The sequence below is a fragment of the Aotus nancymaae genome, unplaced genomic scaffold (genome assembly GCF_030222135.1).
Source record: "Aotus nancymaae isolate 86718 unplaced genomic scaffold, 86718_ANA_hifiasm-v0.15.2.pri h1tg000029l, whole genome shotgun sequence".
NCBI lineage: Eukaryota > Metazoa > Chordata > Mammalia > Primates > Aotidae > Aotus > Aotus nancymaae.
The window spans coordinates 59,486,207-59,508,454 of record NW_026988442.1 but is presented as its reverse complement, the minus strand read 5'-3'; the positions used below and the strand labels follow the sequence as shown (position 1 = coordinate 59,508,454).

At 43.2% G+C, this 22,248-nt stretch overlaps 1 protein-coding gene across 12 annotated transcripts in view; it reads left to right on the top strand.

Annotated features, from left to right (window-relative positions):
• FMNL2 (formin like 2) overlaps positions 1-22,248 on the top strand; it is a 316,443-nt gene that overhangs the window by 283,253 nt on the left and 10,942 nt on the right. For 8 of the 12 annotated variants that reach the window (XM_064382750.1, XM_064382761.1, XM_064382762.1 and 5 more), the window contains exons 13-24: positions 991-1,092; positions 2,742-3,054; positions 3,407-3,619; positions 6,423-6,443; positions 9,252-9,376; positions 10,442-10,644; positions 12,193-12,427; positions 13,495-13,563; positions 13,668-13,748; positions 15,865-15,994; positions 20,566-20,729; positions 21,691-21,792. In XM_064382750.1, coding sequence (XP_064238820.1) covers positions 991-1,092; positions 2,742-3,054; positions 3,407-3,619; positions 6,423-6,443; positions 9,252-9,376; positions 10,442-10,644; positions 12,193-12,427; positions 13,495-13,563; positions 13,668-13,748; positions 15,865-15,994; positions 20,566-20,729; positions 21,691-21,792 — 1,758 coding nt within the window. The remainder of the gene's footprint in view (positions 1-990; positions 1,093-2,741; positions 3,055-3,406; positions 3,620-6,422; positions 6,444-9,251; positions 9,377-10,441; positions 10,645-12,192; positions 12,428-13,494; positions 13,564-13,667; positions 13,749-15,864; positions 15,995-20,565; positions 20,730-21,690; positions 21,793-22,248) is intronic. The other 4 variants (XM_064382754.1, XM_064382759.1, XM_064382756.1 and 1 more) reach the window with 1 other exon arrangement.

The following is a 22,248-nucleotide window of genomic DNA, read 5'->3' as shown; positions in this document are numbered from 1 at the left end:
CTCCCTGGTTTTCTTTTCTTGTAATGAGTTTCAGTGAGATGTTAGAGATCAGAAGTTGCTCAATGTTAGGGCCTTATGTGAACAGCAGCTATTTGACACGTGGCTCACCCTGTCTTTCTCCTCGGCCAACATTGCATGACCATACTTATGTAGTCACTTTTGTAGCGGGCCATCTGTTTATTTAAATGGACTCCCTTAAATAACTTTTATTATTATTTTTTATTTATTTATTTTTTTGAGAGAGTCTCACTCTGTCACCCAGGCTGCAGTGTGGTGGTGCGATCTTGGCTCACTGCAACCTCTGCCTCTAGGGTTCAAGCAATTCTCCTGCCTCGGCCTCCTTGGTAGCTGGGATTACAGGTGTACTCCATCATGCCCGGCTAATTTTTGTATTTTTTGGTAGAGACGGGTTCACCATATTGGCCAGGCTGGTCTCGAACTCCTGACCTCAGGTGATCCACCCACCTTGGCCTCCCAAATTGCTGGGATTGCAGGCATGAGCCACTGCGCCCAACCAATGTTTATTATTTGCATAGTTTGGATCGAACCAAGTAGTCACGGTTTTTCAACTGGCTACCTAGAATGAAAGATTCAAGCTTAATACGTTACCAGCTTTCAAAAGCTTTAGCCTGGTGGCCCTTTCCTGGCACGGAGGTGGGGGATGGAGGTGGACTTTCCCTTCTCTTTCTACTTATTGTCTCTACCCTTGCTCGCCCCTGCAGAAATGGAGGGAGGCAGACTGTGTGTGTTAAACACTAAGGAGCTAACACGTGGGTCTTATTAAGAATCATGTATAAGTTATTAATTCCTGGTAGAAACAAATATGTATTCAGAACCGTATTATAAATATTACCATTTCCAGAAAGCAACTTGTGGAACACATGCAGGGCCCTGGCCCCTAATGACCTTGGAGCTGCACTTTCTGAGAACTGAGGGCCTGACCGGGATGATCCTGTATTGTGACACTGCTTGCTTTTCAAAATTTTCCAGTTATCTGAAAAACTGCAAGACACAGAGAATGAAGCCATGTCCAAGATTGTGGAACTGGAAAAGCAACTCATGCAGAGGAACAAGGAGCTGGATGTTGTTCGGGTAAGCGTGATGATGATAGCCGCCCAGATGGGCACGGTAGGGAATGCACTCACTCCAGCTTCAGCCAGTCGAACGCTGAGTTCATTCATTTCAGAGGAATGCATTGATGCAGCATATTTATTGGAAATGTTTCAGAGGTGATGCTCAGATGAAAAGTACACACAGTCGGCATATGTATACACATGTGTGTGCAATCAGATACTGGGGGTTTAGTATTTCCTTATCACAGATTTTGGGAGCAGCAATGTTTTCCCATCTGGAGAAGGCTGAGTTAATTCTGTGGAACACCCATTTGGTTGGAAATAAAAACACAGCATGGATTTAATTCATGCCACTTATTTATTTTTATTAGGACTTGGGCTTCTTTGTATTTCTTTGCTTTGCTTCCACTCCAAACCAGATTTGGTGGTTGCTGTGGAAACAGTGAACTACAACACAGGCTAGGCTTAATGGCATTCACCAAAAAAAAGGCAGGGGGTGCAAAGCAAAACCAATCCATTTTATTATCAGCTACTCCCAGCTATTTTATGTGGCCTTAGTATTGTTTACCTTACGTGCCAGGTATTTATGGAGTGCCATCCCTATACTTGGAATTTTGCTGAACGTAATAACACCAAAATGCCTGGAGGGCTTTACGGTGAATGGCTTGCCTATACACCACTGCTGATGAAATGGCACCTTTTATGTGATGGTTATCGTGTCTGTGTGTGTTGCCTGATATCCTGACGTGTCCTACAGTTCAGTCTAGGAGATTTATTTTCTGGCACACCTTCGAGACACAGTTGTAGCATATGGACTCAATTCAACTTCAGACTCTTAGGTTATTAATAATAGACAGGGTGTGAAGAATGTTTCCCTGCTTGCTGGAGGTTTGTGGTGAGAGATCGCTTGTACAAGGCCCAGCAAGGAAGTTCAGTTCCATAAAACCCTTTCACTAGAACCTCTATGGGCCCCCCTTATAAAAGGAACCAGGACAGCCTTTGAATTAAAAATTGTAACTTCTTTGTTTTCTGCTAAAAACCTAGACAGAAGTAAGTAATTAGTGAAGGGAAGCTTTGGCCTGTTTTGTTAACCACATTATGGAAGGGAAAATGTTGCAACAATTGCTATCCTGAGCTCGGTCAAGGGGGCATTGTGAGGGCTAGAGAAAGCCATTCAGGAACGGTCAGCCCCTGGTTACTCATGAGTAGATTATTCCATGCTTTGCAGATTTTTAATCCCAGTCTGATTTGTATCCAAGTCTGATTTAGGGCCCTTTTGTCTATCTTAGCTGATATGTGGATCTAAGAGTTACAAATGAATGTTAAAGGAAAGGAAAACATGCACCACCAGAGCACCCTCAGGAGATTCCAGAGTCAGCATTCAGGGTCATTTCTGCTCTGTGTCTTTCCACCTGCAGGGAAAATTGAGTTAGCTGCATTTATTAAACGGAAAGAACTCCATTACCAACAACAATAGCTAGAATAGATTACAGGCATTACTAGCACACAACTAATAATTAATGAGACTTTATAGGTTCTCGCTGAGTTCCATAGAATTCCCATTTATATGAGTATCTTTTCTCCTCTTTATCCTCAATTTGCCAATCTAAAGGTAATAAGTATGAATGTTATGTGAAGACAAACTCTTGACCTTGGACTTTATTGCAGGAAATCTACAAAGATGCAAATACCCAAGTTCACACATTAAGAAAAATGGTCAAAGAAAAAGAAGAAGCAATTCAAAGACAGTCTACCCTGGAAAAAAAGATTCATGAACTGGAGAAACAAGGGACCATTAAAATTCAGAAGAAAGGGGATGGGGATATTGCCATACTGCCAGTTGTGGCTTCTGGCACATTGTCCACGGGGTCAGAAGTGGTAGCAGGTAACTCTGTGGGACCCACAACGGGGGCCGCTTCCTCGGGACCCCTGCCCCCTCCTCCACCACCACTGCCTCCCTCTTCAGACACACCCGAAACAGGTAAGAAACCTTGGCAGGAGGACTAAGGTGGTATTGGAATATTTGTGTTTTTTCTTTTGCCAATTGTCCACTTCTGTCCTTTGTCCATTTTTTGTTGGCATGTTCTTTTAGAATTGATTTTCTCAAGTAGTTCTTAACTGTTTACATTTTGAGATTAAAGTGATAAATCCTCATTTCACATATGTTGAAATATTTTTCCCATTTGTCAATGAGGACATTTTATGGTTTTTGAAAACAATCCTTTGTCCTTTTAAGTGTGTTGTTTTCAGATGACTTTATATGCACATGGCTTAATTGCAGGAAAGTCATTCTCCTATTTTCAACAGCTGTCTGTTTCTTTTTTCTTTGCTAGTGCAAAATGGTCCAGTAACACCACCTATGCCGCCACCGCCACCGCCACCCCCTCCTCCCCCTCCTCCTCCCCCACCGCCCCCTCCTCCTCCCCCTCTCCCAGGCCCTGTAGCTGAGACTGTACCAGCTCCTCCCTTAGCACCTCCCCTTCCCTCTGCACCCCCACTGCCCGGAACATCTTCACCCACAGTGGTTTTCAACTCAGGATTAGCAGGTAAGAGCACAGAATTCAAACCCAGGTACTCATATCAGAAATGCTGTCTTAGAGAGTTGAAGCTGTTCTTTCAAAGTCCAGGTCTCTTGCAATGACATGTATCTCTTCCTAGCATAAGAAATTCCTGCTGATGTAGCCAGCAGAGGGGACGTCATCATGCATGGGAGGCATTTTGCTCTGAGTAGTCTTTTTCACAACCACACCCCAAAATGGGAGGTTCTGATCTCCCACACCATTTTCCTGCCTTCCACTGATCCCATCTAGAGAATCGAAGCGAGACAAACTGCCTGCTTGAGGATCAGTGCATTTTTGTGGGTTCAGCAGATACTTTCTGGACACATCTAGTAGACAAAGCTCAATATTAGGCACAGACATTGAGTGCTTCTGACTCTTTTTTTTAAAGGTATTTATGATGTCATCTATAAAAGAAAAACATGCTTTTATGTATAATTGCCTGATGTAGGCTTCCAGCATGTCTTCTGAGCATTTGAGAACATCAGAATTTGCTAGAGTGGATTTAAACTTCCAGGAGGAAGTGCTGCCAACAGCCATATTATCATGCCTTAAAATGCTTCCAAATAATTCATGTCCTCTTGCTAACCAGGAGATAGAAAACAGCATGCTCATCTCACCAGAAATAAAATGGGAGGTAGGGGTCAGAGCAGGAGGAGGAGAGTCACTCTGATGCCTTGACATCTAAGTTCTTAGTTTTGACTCAAGGAAACCAAGATGATACTGCAAGCCATTTTCCCAGTCCTGAAGTATTTCCCTGGCATTTGGAGTTGCTCTAGGCTTTGCCATCCCTATGACATGTGGTAATGCTGCCTCCTTATTTAGTTGAGCCTGTTCATGCGGTCTTTTATTTCCAGTGAAGAACTACCACTCTCATAGCCTCTATTTTCAAGGCTGTGATAGTTTTCAAAGCCTTTTGCCCAAAGTCTAAAAGACAGTCTTAGCTGTAAAGATTTCCCGATCTCCATGCCTTCCAGGCTCCCATCTGCAGCTCTGCCAGCTGGTAATCGGGGCTCATTCATTCCAATGACTGGAGCCCTTTTGGATGCCCCAGAGTCACCTGGAATAAATTCATTCCACATCAAATCCATGGTTTTACTTCCACCCCGACTTCTATATAAAACTGTCGGGGAAACAACCAAGATTCCAGTTGATAGTAAGGTTCACAGTAAATCGGTGACTTATTTCTATCCTTCAAGATCTTCCCCGTCTACCACTTTCTTCTAGAACTTTTATTACATCTGAAGGAGAAAAGTTGGAGGAGAGTCATCGTGGAACTGATGGACTATGGAACGTAAACAAACAGACAAACAAGAAACCTCATACCAAGCCCCAGGAATGTGTTCCATCACCAGGCTGTTGTCAGTGACTGGGTGTGGAAAGCTCTAATTGTCCCCTGCACCTGGCCACCCTGATTAGGCACTCTCAGTAGCCCCCAAGGAGCACTTGCTGTGAGACATGTCTGCCATGGTGTCTCACTCAGGGCTGCTTCCTTTGTCTCTGACAAACACTAATGTGTGATTTCTCATCCACTTCCATGCACCTGAGCACTAACATAGAACTCAGAACCGCCTTGGCCGAGTGAGAGCCCAGAGGTTGAGATGTGTCTAAAGCTTCCTTCCAAGGGGCCGTGTCCTGTGGGATTGATTGATTGATTTTTTTTGCTTGGGCTCTTCCCACTACTTGATTTTAAAAATATGTTGGCTCTGTCAATTGCCTCAGTCTTTTAAGGCATAGATCGCTGTGCTCGGCTGATAACCAACTGCTTTTAGGGTTTGTACAATTGGAAGTGGTCCCTGTTGTGGCTTATGCAATTTAGAGGACTGTACGTAGAAATGGAGAAACTCTTTATTTCCGTAAGTGTCCACTAAATGGGATACTAAGAGGGATGTCTTGGAAGCATTACAAGAGCCTTAGGAGTCTTTGATAGCTTGAGATCAGGCAGTTTCTGCAAGGCCTTTAATCCCTCTTTAACACTCATCCTTATTTAGACTGTTAATACTTAGTGATTGAAGCCCTTTTGGTGAGATGTTTTGCTAGTGTGCTCAGTAATTCTGTCTCTCACTCTGGAACCAAGAGGCCAGACAGAATCAGGATGTCCCAGTAGAACCAAGAGACAGAGCTGAGCTGATATTCTCAGGCCTCCTGTGAAATCAGAAACCTGTGGCATCACTTGGCCTCTGGATCCAGAGGCAACGGCGGGGTGGGGTGGGGTGGGGCCTTATCTCTTCAATGGGCAGGCATGTTCTTGGTGGTCAAGACAGAAGGCCAAGAGGAGGGCCCCATAGTTTATCTAGTTGAGAGTTTTCTTTGTATTTTATAGAGAAAATATTAATAGTGTGAAATATGCATTTGAGAAATAAGGCTTACTTCCTCAAGTCTGGCTCCCTTTCCCTGGGTAGGTCACCTGAGCAGGTGGAACCTTTGCTGTCTCTTTGGGAGGATGTGCTTGGATCTTCACAATGTGAATTTGGACTTCGGTTGATTGTTTTTCATGTAAAAATTATTCCGATCCTATGGAATGCCTAGCACAGTTCAGTATTGCTGTTTGGTACCACTATGATGAAATAATTTTTTTCTTCCCTCTTCTAAAGAGGATAATTTTTAAAACAAAATAGTTGAGTCTTGGAGGCAGGCCTGAATGGAAATGAATTTTTGGCTCTGTGCTGCCTTGTGAAACGTGTCCAAGAAGCATGAAATTCTATGCTGAGTGCGTGAACTGCTGAGCCACTTGACTCTAACCATATCTAATTTTTTTGTATTTTCTCTGTTCTTTCTGCTTCCACAAAAGATGGGCCAATCAAGCTTTTCTGTAGGTTGCTCCTCACTGCGTGCGTTGAGTATTTGCCATGTGTTCCTGTTGGTCACGCTGTGCCTTGACATCTTTCCACTCCATTTTGCTTTGATCCATTGCATTTTGACTTTGTGTCTGCGGGAATTCTTGGTGGTGGCTGATGATTATTCCAGGTTTGCCCACATATTCTAGTTGAACCTACACAAGAGATTATCGTCCTTGAAGCAGACATCCTGGATTCACATACTCTCTTCCATTCCCTCTGAGAAAAAGGTTGTTTTTTTTTGTTTTTTTTTTTTTTGCTTTTAATTTTTAGAGTTGCATCTGAGGCTTCAACTCTAAAAGGATTTATTTTAGATCTCCTCTAGGGAAAAAAGAAGAAGAAAAAGGTGCCAGGTGCCCCTTTTCCATTCCCTCTCTCCCTCCTTCCCTCATGCTGGTCTCTGGCCCTCTCCAGGGAGCACTTACCACCTTTAGCCTCAACCATGGGGACGCAATGTGTCCAGTGGTCACCTATGTGCCCTCCTCCTCTTCCCCAGTCCCACTCTGGTTAAAGTCAGAAAAACCTTTCCAAAGAAGAGAACGTTCTTGCCTGTGTTCTGATCTCAGGCTTATTCCTGACCTTGCTAAATAGTTAGAAGGGTGGCTGCAAATGTCATAACTTCTAGCGAGCGTCATGAGTCTGCCATGTCTATGGGAAGGAAGGTAGGAAGCCATGGGCACCAACCTGTCACCTCAGGTTTATGAAAAGACTCCTTGGCAGCCCCTCCCCTGCTCCGATCCCCAACATCACCAAAGTGCCAGAGGCAATGCTAGAGCAAGTGCTAGAGGAAGGTCTGTTCCTTTGTCCCATTGAGAACATTCGTTTTCCTGGGTAGCATAGACGAAATGCTCTAAGGCGAGGAATCTGATATGTGGGGTAGTGGGCACAAAGGTATCACGTTTGGTGGTGGAGAGGCCTGGTTTGGCTAAAGCTGTGTCTGTGTTTCTGCATGCTTTTGTGTGGATTTATCAGATGACATTCCTGCTGTTTAAATGGCCTTTGTAACTCTGGAGGAATGAGAGGTACCGTCTGTGTCAGTTAACGCCAACTGAGGCAGACCAGCAGCAGCTACAAGCTTAGTCGCGTGTCGCTTTTATATTGTTCTGCACTGAAGCGCTGAAGTTCTCCTCCCTCTCTTGCTAATAATGACAAATAGTGAAGCTCCCAAGTAGTTTGGTGGCCTACCCAGGACAGACTGATGAAGGTGAATGTATATGGCTAAATGGTTTGAGAAGACTTCTTTATGATACATAATGGTCAAATATAATTTTAAATAGATTACCTATATATTATATAATATCTATATTACCTATATATATTTTAGCTTATTCCCTCACAGTGAGAGGAGTTGTCACTCCCCATGGTCCTAACAGATAGGTCCCATTCTCTCTATTAAGAGGTTTTTAGTATTTTTAATGAACATATTGATACCTCCTAGTCAAACATAGCTGACTCCTGGGAAGAACTTGCTTTTCAAAAAGAAGGGGAAGGGACTGTGGCCATTTCTGAGGAGCAATACAATTTCTAGATTTTTCTTTTCTTTTCTTTTTGAGATGGAGTTTCGTTGTTGTGGGCTGGGGTGCAATGGTGTGATCTCAGCTCACTGCAACCTCCGACTCCCAGGTTCAAGCGATTCTCCTGTATCAGCCTCCCAAGTAGCTGGGACTACAGGTGCACACCACCACACCCAGCTAATGTTTGTATTTTTAGTAGAGATGGTGTTTCACCATGTTGGCCAGTCTGGTCTCAAATTCCTGACCTCAGGTCATCCACCCACCTTTGCCCCGAAAAGTGTTAGGATTACAGGCATGAGCCACTGTGCCGGTGATTTCTTTGTTTTATTTTTCTTTTCTTTATCTATCTGTTTATTTTTAAAACAGAGTCTTGCTCTGTATGTACCTTTTTTGTTGTTCTGTTGTCTTACACATTTTCTCAGGCTGGGGATGATGGCTCATGCCTGTAAACCCAGCACTCTGGGAGGCTGAGCGAGGAAGATTGCTTGAGTCCAGGAGTTCGAGACTAGCTGGGCACCATGTGAAACTCTGTCTCTACAAAAAATATAAAAATTAGCCAGGCATGGTGGACACACTTGTAATTCCAGCTACTTGGAGGCTGAGGTGAGAGGCTCGCCTGAGCCTGGGAGGTTAAGGCTGCAGTGAGCCATGACTGTGCCACTGCACTCCACCCTGGGTGACAGAGCAAGACCCCAAAAACTCATTTCGGCCATTCATGGCCCTTAGTCTATTTGAAATAACTCAGCAGCCAATATATCTTCATTATCGAAATCGCCCACAGGAAGGTCTTGCTCTGGTGGAAAGTCAGCATTCATGGCTTATACGCCTGGTAGTCTAGGCAGCCACTGTCTGCAACCCGATCATCTTCTAAGGTTTGTTTGTAAATATGCGGTCTACAACCAAGAATTTAGGATGTCAAAAAATGGTCTTTTCTCTCCAACACTTTTTATTTGTCCCAACCATGGTCCTAATATTGTAACTGTAATGCAGCAAATCAGTTGCCAGAATTAAAAGAAAAAAAAATCAACTCTTGGCCCTTAGACAGCTTTTAATACAATGTTGTATCAGTGTATGACCTCAGATGATGACCTCAAATGGCCCTGGCCAAGGCCATGTGTGTTGTTTCCTAGCTTTGAAAACCTACTTGCACACCTCTTGCCAACCTTCCTCCAGTGTTAAAGTGTCATCTGCAGGGACTGTTGTCTGATTGTTCTTGAGGGTCATAGGCTTTTCGTGGGATCTTAATTCCATTCTGTTTGACATCTTTAGCTGTGAAAATTAAGAAGCCAATCAAGACGAAGTTCAGAATGCCGGTGTTTAACTGGGTTGCTTTGAAGCCCAATCAGATCAATGGGACAGTCTTCAATGAAATTGATGATGAGCGAATTCTGGAGGTATTATTCTTGGTTAGAAACTAGAGATGCACTCTGTGCAGCAGAGCCAACATGGGTGTTCTGTTAGCCTGGAAGTGTCACAGATCAAGTACTAGTGTTTTAAGTCTCTTGACACAGGCCAGGCGCAGTGGCTCACACCTGTAATCCCAGCACTTTGGGAGGCCGAGGCAGGTGGATTACCTGAGGTCAGGAGTTCGAGACCAGTCTGACCAATATGGTGAAACCCCATTTCAAAAAAAAAAAAATCAGATATGTAATGTCAGAGAATAACACTGGATGCTATTTTGTAAGGTGGTTCTAAAACTATGTTTAAAGAGTTATGTTAAAATGGAATAAATGCTTTTGAGCATCTTCAGTGTACGCCACAGAATATGGATCTGACATAATAATTCCTTCCCTTAATTGAGAGAAGTACGTAAAAACTTTTGGACTGTAAGTGAGTAAGAACTCAGTTATCACACTCACTGCCTTATTTGATGGATAATTTTAATCTGTGGCAGCTGTCTATATAAGTTAATTATTGAAAAGCAATTCGATTGGTGGGTTAGAATCGGTAGTAGTCTACTTTTATGTTCACTTATTATTATTATTATTATTTTTTGAGATGGAGTCTTGCTCTGTCACCCAGGCTGGAGTCCAGTAGCGCAAGCGTGGCTCACTACAACCTCTCCCTCCCAGGTTCAAGCAATTCTTCTGCCTCAGCCTCCCAAGTGGCTGGGATTACAGGCACCTACCACACCCGGCTATTCTTTGTATTTTTAGTAGGGACCGGGTTTCACCATGTTAGCCAGGCTGCTCTCAAACTCCTGACCTTAAGTGATCCACCTACCTCAGCCTCCCAAAGTGCTGGGATTATAGGCATGAGCCACCGCACCCAGCCTGTGTTTACTTCTGTGTGTGTGCCATAAGTTGTACCCTAACAAAAACAAGAAAAATAGAGCAAGCCATGGCCAAAGACAACTTAATAGAAAAAGTAAGGTCTTTGCTTCAGAAACTAACTGGTGGCTTTCAGACTTAATTTTTAAATATAATCCAATTTTCCATGGTCATTCCTCTCTACCTTAGGATTTAAATGTGGATGAATTTGAAGAAATATTCAAGACAAAAGCCCAAGGTCCTGCCATTGATCTTTCTTCAAGCAAACAGAAGATATCACAGAAGGGAACAAACAAAGTGACATTACTAGAAGCAAACAGGGCCAAAAATCTGGCCATAACTTTAAGGAAAGCTGGAAAGACTGCCGAGGAGATATGTAAAGCTATTCATGTGTAAGTTCAGGGCATTCCGGAAAATTGTATTCTAGTAAGTTTATGAAATAATGAAAATGTGAAAGTTATGAATTAGGAGATGACAGAAGTATTTCAATAGTGAGTCAAGACCCAAGATAAAAGCTGGAGCAGTTTTTGATATCCACACTTCAGAGACCTCCTGAACTCTATGTGTGCTACTTCAACGTTGAATACGATGCCAGCACGAAAGAGGTGGAGCAGAAATCACCCTGGGGAGTGTTGCATTAGAATGAGTAACTAATCGTTTTAGAAGAATAACATCTGGATTGTGACATCATTTATTATCTTGCTCTGCTCTCTTTTGCGGGCCTCCAGCAATGCTTACATAAAAGGAAAGTTGAGCTGAGTGTGGCAGATATTAAGAAAAGGTAGAAAATGTCCGTTTCCTCCGGGGTATCTGGATTTTGTCTGTATTTGTTGAATACAAATTTGATGGCATTTGTGGAATGAAACAGTTCAATGCCAGATGCAAATATGATACAGATGCATATTTTAATTCATAACAACAGGAATGTGAATTGTTTTGCTTTTAGTACTTCCAGGACATTTTAAACAAAGTTCATTGTTTTATTCTTGAACTGCATAGAAGGCATTGGTTTTACTTCTCTTTTAGAAGAATCCTTCTATTCTTCTTGTGGCCATGGTGACTTTCAAATGTGATGAAGACATTAAATGTGTTAGGAACCATTTCTTTGTACATTGGTATCTTGTAAAGTTTATTTAGAGACTTAGAGGTGTAAATGACCTTGAGAAATCCTTTGGTCCAATTTTGTGTCCTCAACCAGGGTCATAATCTAGTAGTCCAGTGCCTCCTACAGTCTCTTCTGATTTCTGACATTGAAACCTGACATGCAGCCTGGTTTTCAGTCTGTATAGATCTTGTTTGTCTTGTCATGATGATTAAATGTAATTCTATTTAGCTGAACAAAGATTGTCCAGAGAATAATAGAGAGTAGAGATTGTAACAAATACTTCATTTGTTCAAATTAAGCATATATCCAAAAAGAACTTCAAGGAATGGATGCACTTAACCTAAAACATTCAGATAATACAGGCATTTGGATGCGTTTTTTCCCAAAGAAGAAGAAAAATTACCAGGTTTAATTGAAATATTTTACATAACTCACCAGATACTCCGTAATGATGTATACAGTGTTAATCTCCTTAATTAGCAGTACTTCACAGTGCCTTTAAACTATGTCCTTGAACCACTAAACCATCAGATGCATTAGCCTTTGTTTTCCCTCTTCCTATTTTTCTTTACTCCTGATTCCAGAGGCCTAGAGCTATGCCAGTACCCTAAAAACTGAGGATGGCAATTGTGATAAGGTCCAGGTTTTCAGGAAGAACCAATTAAGTTACCTGAGGCATAGTCAAGAGCCAGCACTGGGTGGGACTTCACAGGACAGCTGGAGAAATCTTACACTTGTTCACTTGGTATTTGATGAGCTGTACCAGATGGATGAACCTGAGAAGTGGGTAGGAGGTTTTTCTCTCTAATGCTAATCTCTCCACTTCTGTCTTTAGATTTGACTTGAAGACACTGCCTGTAGACTTTGTGGAATGCTTGATGCGGTTCTTGCCAACTGAGAATGAAGTGAAAGTGCTTCGGCTCTATGAGCGGGAAAGGAAGCCTTTGGAAAACTTGTCAGATGAAGATCGGTTCATGATGCAGTTTAGTAAAATCGAGAGGCTCATGCAGAAGATGACCATCATGGCCTTCATTGGGAACTTTGCCGAAAGCATTCAGATGCTGACTCCTGTGAGTGGACTGACTTTGGCAGGAGAGTGGGACCAAAGAAATATGGAATCGTTATTTTTTAAAGTCTCTTCCAGAATTGCACTCAATGTGATGGTTCTAAAGACTCCTTCCCAGAACTTTCTAAAGTGCATTTTTATTTCAGCCATCTTTTCCACATTACGCATGCAAAGTAAATTTGAAAAATGGTGAATTTCCATATTCCATATTGCTATTCTCCTGAAAGAATGCCATTTATTGTGTCTACAGATGTTCTCTAGATTTCAAAAGTACAGAGGACAAGGAAAACCATTTTCTCAAACTTGGTTTCCCTCTGAAGATACTAGTCCTCTGGCCAGGTTGGCAAGACTAAAAATGTGACTTTCATTTCTAAAAATTATGCCTTATCTTTAGTGAGCAGATTTACAAGCTTTTGCTGAAAACTTTCAATTTATCATAAGCATTTTCTTTCTTGGAAGTCTGTTACAGTAAACTGTGGTGATATAGACATAACAGCCAACAATCCTCATTCCCTTGTGTTAATCTGGTGGAGTTTATGACTATCATAAACTTCAGTTCTCTTCCAATTCTGTTTCTAAATACATTTGTTGGTTTCTGATTATTGTAGTGTGTGTCTGTTGAAAACATGTTCTGAGAACTTCTGGAGGGTGTTATATTCCCCTCCCCCCTTTTTTCATTTTTGATGCCTCCTCATTGGTTTAAAAATATTAATTGTATGACATGATTAGAGGTAGTGGACAGGAAATTGAGTTCTACCAGAAGAAGCTGTGGACTCTTAACCTTGAGTCTTAATGGTTATAGACTGGTTACAGATTTTGTGATAAGCAAGGTTCCTATGTTACTTATTGTGAATAGTTTCAGTAAAGACCTTGCATGTAACAATATGATTACCCAAGACCAAGCAGACAATGAAATTTGTTATGCTTAGGAAAAGTAGACTCTCATTTTGAAGTCTAGGCTCTGAATGCAGGCCTGCTGCCTGCTTTCTTCTGTGTTAATATTCAGTTGTGAATTAGTTTCCCATTTTTAACATGTCTTTTTTTCTTTTCCTTTCGTTGACTGGAATCTAGCAACTACATGCGATCATAGCAGCATCTGTCTCTATAAAGTCGTCCCAAAAACTCAAGAAAATTCTGGAGGCAAGTGCAGTTTGTCTTGTATATAGGTGTGAAGGGCCACTTGAGCTGTGTTCAGTGCCTGGAGTGCTGTGCTGATGGGCTTGTTTTCACCTTCTATTTTGCAGATCATCTTAGCCCTTGGAAACTACATGAATAGCAGTAAAAGAGGAGCAGTTTATGGATTCAAACTTCAGAGTTTAGATCTGGTGAGTGGACTAAAAGAAATCTGACACTTATGTGAAGGACAGATGGCTGGCAGAGAAGTTAGGGTGATGGGGGGTGTTTTGATGAATATTTTCTGCCATGGGAAGATGAATTGGTACAAATTTTCTGGAATACCGTTTGACAGAGAGCACGTGGAACCTATAATTACTTAGTCTTTGACTCAGTATTTCCATTTCTAGGCGTCTTTTCTCAAGTTTCCGAATTTTGAATGCTGTATTTTATTTATAATTGCAAATTAATAACAATCTAAAGGTCTAACTGTGGGAAATAATTAAATGTGCTTTAACACTAGTTAATACAGTGAACTATTCTTCCACCGTTAACATACTGATGAAGAGTGTTCCAAGAAAGGATGATTTTGTGTTTAGAAAAGAAAGCAGGGTATGCATTGCAGGTACAGTTGAATTTCAGCTAAGTAACTATGTGGGGAGAAAGACTGAATGGAAATAGGCTAAAATGTTAGCAGAGGTTGGGTGGAATCAGGGAAATTTTTCAGACTGCTTTTAGTAACTTTTCTATATTTTCTTGAATTTTTGTTGTTGTTGTTACGTGCAAGATGCTCTCATTTGCAAAGTCACCTAATTAATGTGAACAAGACTAGAGAAAATCCTCTGTGGCCCCCCTCCAGGCTGTGCAGGCTTAATGTGATTGCTACATGAGAAGGCTGGACAGTGGGTTGAGTCCCCAGGCCAGGGAGCTAGTTATTTAATAAGGAGCGTCCTGTCAGTCACCGTTCTGGCCTCCAGCAGATCATGATCAGTTAAGCATGTCTGTTTCAGGTCATCACAGGCTAGGAAATAAAGGAGGGGCTGAGCTACATGTAAAAACGAGCATAGGAGCCCTGCTGTGTAGGAGGCACCTGCACGCACCTGCTGGCTCTACATCCTGTTTCTCCTCTGGCTCTTCACTTTGAAGAGCACTAAAATTGGAGTTGTCCTGCTCTTAAGGCAGGGAAGGTGGGATAGCAGATGCAGGGCTGGGAGAGTTCATGTAAGTCTAGTGTCCCCCTTATCCACTAGGGCTGTGATCCAAGACCCCAGTGGATGCCTGAAACCTCAGATAGTACCGAACCTTATATATACACTGGTTTTTCCTAGAGATGCGTATCTGTTATAAAGTTGAATTTATAAATTAGGCACAGTGAGAGATTTGCAATAACTAAAAAATAAAATAGGCTGGGTGTGGTGGTTCACACCTCTAATCCCAGCACTTTGGGAGGCTGAGGCAGGTGGATCACCTGAGATCAGGAGTTCAAGACCAGCCTGGGCAACATGGCAAAATTCCATCTCTACTAAAAATACAAAAATTAGCTGAGCGTGGTGGTGGGTGCCTGTAATACCAGCTACTTGGGAGGCTCAGGCAGGAGAATTGCTTGAACTCGGGAGGCGGAGGTTGCAGTGAGTCAAGATGGCACCACTGCACTCTAGCCTGGGTGACAGAGTGAGATTCTGTCTCAAAAAATTAGATAGATAGATAGATAGATAGATAGATAGATAGATAGATAGATAGAACAGTTAAATAAAATACGTTACTTGAACACAAGCACTACAGTAGGCGGCTGTTGACCTGATAACTCGGATGGCTGCTAAGTGACTAATGGCAGTTAATGTCTACGGTGTGGATCTGCTGGGCAAAGGGATGATTCTTGGTCTAGGAGGGATGGCAACGGCACGTGCAAGGTTTTATCATGATACTCAGAATGGTGTGCAATTCAAATCTGATGAATTGTTTATTTCTTGAATTTTCCGTTTACTATTTTTGGATACTTGAAACGTGTGGGTTTCCTGAAACCATGGGAAGTGAACCTGTGGATAAAGAGGAACTAGAGTAGAGGAAAGCTGTGAACCATTCTTAGGTGCTTCGAGTCATTTCTATGCTTAAGTATGTGCCCTGGTTGGAAAGTCCTCGAGCCAGCTAAGCATCAGTGCACTGGTTCACTGAGGAGCAAACGGAATTCTCACTCTCCTATGGGAATGGGCCAGCCTGTGGGGCGACTGTACTCAGTGAATGACTCCGGGAGGGAAATCATCATCTGAGGGGTAGCTCTCCCATTACCCTTTACTCTTGTACCTAACCCTTGTTCACTTCTGTTTTCAGCTCTTAGATACAAAGTCAACAGACAGGAAGCAAACGCTGTTGCACTATATATCCAACGTGGTGAAAGAAAAATATCACCAAGTGTCCCTGTTTTATAATGAGCTTCATTATGTGGAAAAAGCTGCTGCAGGTACTTGATTTCGGCTATTACCATTCCTCTTGGGTACTGAATGCCTTTAATTGTGGTGGAGCCATTCCCTGCTTAAACATTCTTCACAACCCATTTAAAAAGCCAAGGCTGAGAAGTCAGACACTCAGCTGGAACACATTGGCTGTGGTGTTGTCACCCTGAGAGCAGAAGGGAAGGTGGGCATAAAGGTCATCTCTGTGTCCTCTCTGTAGAGCCAGGCCACTGAGAGTCATGTCCCTTCCCTCTTTTATTCACTGCCCTTTTTGTTCCGCTGCTGTTGTATGAAATGTGGGAATGAGAATCTGAGAATCACCATCCAGCAAACACTTTTGATTTTGTGCCCTTCCACTTGCTCAAGTGTGGTAGTTCTAAACATTTTGCCTTTGCCTGAAACTAGTTAAATTATCAGCACCTATTGGTTGCCACTTTGCTAAGACAGGTATACATTTTCTCATTTAAATCATCTGTGACTCTAAGATAGCTGGGATGTACAAGGTAATAGTATCTTATCTCCATGTTATAGGTGAGAAAATTGAGACTTTTTGAGGTTAAATGTCTTGCCCAAAGTCACATGAGTAGAAAGTGATACAAACAGGACTAGAACCCAGGTCTTACTTCTCATGAAGTATATCATCCAGTTGTACCATGTTCTCTCAAAAGTATATTAGATTAGAAAAAGGATTGATACGCAGATTGACCTTAGAATCAGTTACAGGCCATGATTCTCAAATTGTAATATTGAACCATAAGCAGGCAGTGTTTATTATTAATTCAGATTCCTGAGGGCTACCTGAGACTTAAGGAATTTTTGAGGGTGAGGCCTTCTCTAACCCAGCCAGGGTAAATGGCTGCTGCTTCTGTGTTCTCACTAAAGAGCACTCTCTTCTGCCATCTTATACAAGGTTTCTCGTATTGTGTTACAACAATCTGTATGTCCATTGTAATCCGTGTACTTTTTTTTTTTTTTTTTTTTGAGACGGAGTTTCGCTCTTGTTACCCAGGCTGGAGTGTAATGGTGCGATCTCGGCTCACCGCAACCTCCGCCTCCTGGGTTCAGGCAATTCTCCTGCCTCAGCCTCCTGAGTAGCTGGGATTACAGGCACGCGCCACCGTGCCCAGCTAATTTTTTGTATTTTTAGTAGAGACGGGGTTTCACCATGTTGACCAGGATGGTCTCGATCTCTTGACCTCGTGATCCACCCGCCTCAGCCTCCCAAAGTGCTGGGATTACAGGCGTGAGCCACCGCGCCCGGCCTTTTTTTTTTTTTTTTAAGACAGGGTCTTGCTCTATTGCTCAGGCTACAGTGCAGTGATGTGATCATAGCTCACTGCAGTCTTTACCTCCCAGGCTGAAACGATCCTCCCACCTCAGCCTTCTGAGGGGCTTGGACCACAGGCACACACCACTATGCCCAGCTGATTTTTAAAATTTCTGTAGAGATGGGGTCTTGCTATGTTGCCTAGGTTGGTCTTGAATTCCTGGGCTCAAGTGATCCTCTCGCCTCAGCTTCCCAAAGTGCTGGGATTACAGATGTGAACTACCATGCCTGGCCAATGTGTGCATTTCTTAAAGATATATCAGGTTTTATTTATCTTTCTAATTCAGCCCCTGGAAATTGGATGTTGGAAATAAACAAATGAACAAGTGAACAAATGAATGAATGAGATGATGCACTGTGACTGGGATAAATGCTGCAGAAGCCGTGGTGGCGACTGAGAGGCAGATGGACGTGACTCTGACTATGAAGAACTGTGTGACGTGGACTGGACAGACCTAGAGCGAGCTTGGGGCTCACTTAGACAGTTAGTGGAATTTCTGTTCTGACCAAGTGATCTTCCTCCTTTCAGGTTTCCCTTTGCCTAAATTAGTTCTTACACCTCACAATTCCAATTTAAAAAAAATGTTAAAAGCTATTATAATTTCTACCTGACCAATACTAGCTCATTTTGTTTGTTCCAAATGGTGTCACTTGAAAAACACTGGTGGCGAAAATGGGAGACTGGGTTGCTCCCTGGCAGAACTGTTGTGTTTGCTCTCTGGTGCCCAGGTTGCCCGACACAGATCCTCTATGCCTTCACTCATGTATTCACTCCTTCATTTATCCAGTAAACACCTTCGAGTGCCCTCCGTGTACTTGGCACCATCATAAGTATTGGAGAATCAAGGATGATAAGACAGTGTGAGTCTACTAAGGGAAAAACCAACTGCACTGTTTTTATTAGGTTGGTACAAAAGCAGTTGTGGTTTTGGACCGTGAATTTTAAATCATTATAACTAGGCTCAAATACATTTTTATTATGGGTACAGTGGCTCACACTTGTAATCCTAGTACTTTGGGAGGCTAAGGTGGGTGGATCATCTGAGGTCAGGAGTTCTAGACCAGCCTGGTCAATATGATGAAACCCCATCTCTACTAAAAATACAAAAATTAGCTGGGCATGGTGGCACACACCTGTAATCCCAGCTACTTGGGAGGCTGAGGCAGAATTGCTTGAACCCAGGGGGCAGAGGTTGCAATGAGCCAAAATTGCACCACTTCACTCCAGCCTAGGCCAAAGAGCAAGCCGCCATCTCAAAAAAAACCAAAACCAAAACAAAACACATCTTTAATAATCAAAATAGGAACCATTACAATCAACACGTTTTTGCCAGTGAGAATTGTTTATTCCTGTAGTGAAAAAAACTGTGCTTCTGGATTCAACAACTCTTGGAAAGCATTTTCTGCATCCTGCTGGTTGTGGAAGCGTTTTCCCTGCAAAAAGTTGTTGAGATGCTTGAACAAGTGGTAGTCAGTTGGCAAGAGGTCAGGTGAATATGGTGGATGAGGCAAAACTTCGTAGCCCAATTTGTTCAACTTTTGAAGTGTTGGTTGTGCAATGTACAGTCAGGCATTGTCGTGGAGAACTGGGCCCTTTCTGTTGACCAGTGCTGCCTGCAGGCGTCTCAGATGTAATGGTTTCGCTGGGATTCAGAAAGCTGTAGTGGGTCAGACCAGCAGCAAAACACCAAACGGTGACCATGAGCTTTTTTAGGTGCAAGTTTGGCTTTGGGAAGTGTTTCTGAGCTTCTTCTAGGTCCAGCCACTGACCTGGCCATTGCTGGTTCTCATGTAAAATCCGTTTTGTTGCATGTCATAATCTGATTGAGAAATGGTTTGTTGTTGCATAGAAGAGGAGAAGATGACACTTCAAAGCAATGATATTTTAAAAAAAATTTCTCTCAGCTTATAAGGCACCCATTTACCAAGCTTTTTCGCCTTTCATATTTGCTTTAAATTTGCTTTTAAAGACTGTAGAATGGTCGATGTTGAGTTCTTTGGCAACTTCTTGTGAGGTTCTAAAAGGATCAGCTTTGTTGATTGCTCTCCGTTGGCCGTTGTCAGCTTCTGATGGCCGGCCACTAGGCTTTTCATCTTCGAGGCTCTCATCTTCTTTGCAAAACTTCTTGAACCACCAAATGCATTGCCAAATGCATTGTTGATGTTGCGAGTTGTCTCCCCTGCTTTACAACCGATTTTGAACTCAAATAAGAAAATCGCTTGAATTTGCTTTTTGTCTAATGTCATTTCCAGTCTAAAACAGCAAGTAATGTCAGTAAAAAGTGAGAAATGTGCATTAAAATGACGTATAACGTAACTATAGTTACTTAAGAATGTATTCCAATATCAGATTTCAGCAAAAACTGCAATTACTTTTGCACCAATATTTTGTCGACGTGCAGAACTGAGTCAGGCAAGAGGGAGCCAGAGCTGGGGCCTGATGTCCTGCAGAAGCTGCTCAGGAGGCTCTGGGAGCATGCCTGTCCCGGTAGAGGCTACACTGCAGACAGAAAGGGTTATACTAAACCTTTCTGAATAGGAGGGGTTGTTAAAGAAGCTTATGCAAGGCTGCTTTGGGTCCTAGTAATCAATACAACCTATGGTTAACAGACAAGAGGCTGCCCCCTGCTGGAGAGCCCGAGAAATGCAAAAAAGTTTTAAATGTTAGGCAGGGGTTAAAAGATTATGGACTAGACAGTGGTTCACGCCTGTAATCCCAACACTTTGGGATGTCAGGGCAGGAGTTTGAGGGTACAGTGAGCTATGATGGAACCACCACACTCCAGCGTGGGCGACAGAGTGAGACTTTGTCTGTTAAAAAAAAAACACCCACAAAACCTTTGGCTTGTTGCAGATAAGGACCTCTGAGCCTATGGGCCCACCCATAGGTTATTTCTTGTAAGAGAAATGGAATAGTTTTGTGCAAGTGTGGAATTTAGAGTCTACAGTTGTTACTGCTCTGCCACCTACTAGCAGTGTGGCCAAGGGCAGGCCATGAAACCTCTTTATGCTGCTCTTGCTCATTGGCAAAATGAGCTAATGGTGCAAATGAAGTAGTGCACACAAAGAATGTAATGTAGTGCTTACAGTGTTTCTTTGTATTAAAAGAGCTCTGTGCCAAAAGCTGGAAACTAGGTCTAGGGCCCTTAAGTAAGCCTAAGACTCTCCTGAGAAGTTGGTTCAGCAGCCAGACTGGCTGTGGTTGTGACTTTCCCTGTTGAGTTTCACTGGGATGTTCTTTCTCTACTTCAGTCTCCCTTGAGAATGTTTTGCTGGATGTCAAGGAGCTCCAGAGGGGAATGGACTTGACCAAAAGAGAGTACACCATGCATGACCACAACACGCTGCTGAAGGAGTTCATCCTCAACAATGAGGGGAAGCTGAAGAAGCTGCAGGATGATGCCAAGATTGCACAGGCAAGTATCGGTGCCCCGACACCTGTGAAGAAGCTACATCCCATTAAAGCTGCCTGTGGTGCAGGCCCTGGGTTCAAAGAGAAATGTTCCATTTTCCTCTGTCTGCGGAGGGTAGATTTCTTGTATAGCTATTAATTATGGATGGGGGGGACCATTCCCAGGGTTATTCTTGGAAGGGCCCCATCCTCACTGTCCTTTTTAAATTTGGGGTTCTTTACCCTGGGTCCTCCCCCTCCCCTTTCACTCCAACACCCGCTCCAGTGTGGGTCCTGTATTCAGTTCAGCCCACGTGTCAGGCCTGTGCTCGGCAAAGCAGTGTTCCTTGTGTACTGGGTTTCTGTAGATCTTGTCCTCAAAATCTTACACTATACTGGGGGTTGCTTATAGATGGGCAGACCTGCTAAACGGAATGAACCGCACATTATCAGAGGAGGCAGAGGCAAAGTTGGGGGATGGGGACTCAGCAGATTTAGTGGAAGGGCCTCTGGTTTGGGGCAGTTGTGCCATGGAAGAGTTTAGGCAGAGACTGAGTGTCCCCTGTGTGAGGCTGTCATAGGGAGTGCTGAAGCAAGGATTAGGGTCAGAGTGACTAAGATCCCTTTTGACCTTGTTGGTTTTAAGTGGTTCTGCCACCACCTTTGGAAACTCTTGAAAGGTTTCCTCGTTTTGTATGTGGGGTGTGTGCATGCACGTGTGTGTGTATGTGTGCATGCATGCATGTGTGTAGAAGTGGCAGGAGGTCCTGGAGATGAATTCCTGTGCCCCACTATTGCATTCCTTGAATTGCTTCTGCTGAGGCATTTGGAGGAAACACAGAGGTGTTAGGCAATCTTGGGAGGTGAGGGAGGTGCAGAGATGGAAGGCCATGGGAACCCCTGTCTTGTAGCTCCTGCTTTGCATCAGCTTCCCCCGCAGAGCATCCAGTTCAAATGCTGAACTAATGAAATGTTATTCTTCACAGGATGCCTTTGATGATGTTGTGAAGTATTTTGGAGAAAACCCCAAGACAACACCACCCTCTGTCTTCTTTCCCGTCTTTGTCCGGTTTGTGAAAGCGTATAAGGTATATGTTAAAGGTCTCCTTGCCTCTATTTCTTAAGCAAGTGCCCTCCTTGAGCTGTGTCTGAGTCCCAGCTCTCTGCAGAGGCCTCCCAGTTCCTGTGGACAGCAGGTCTGGTGGCCTTCACCAGATAGCAGTCCCTGGCTCTGTGGAGGCTGAGGGGCATTAGGGTCCCTTTCTCCACCTAGCCAGTCCTCTGCCTCAGCCAGGAAACAAAGTTCTTGGCTGCTCCCTTGGGGCAAGGGAGATGCTCCAAGACCATTGCTGCCCCTTTGACTGTTCACCTGGGCAGGCAAGGTGAAGGACTTGAAAATGCAGGCCTCTTGTGGAATTGTTTAATGGGTAGAAGTGAGCTCTGGGCTGTGGCGAAGGTACATGCTGTAGCTGAGGTCAGGGACAGCCTGCTTGTGTTAGTTCTGGCATAGGGCTTAGGACCTCTTAGACCAGCATTTCTCTAGT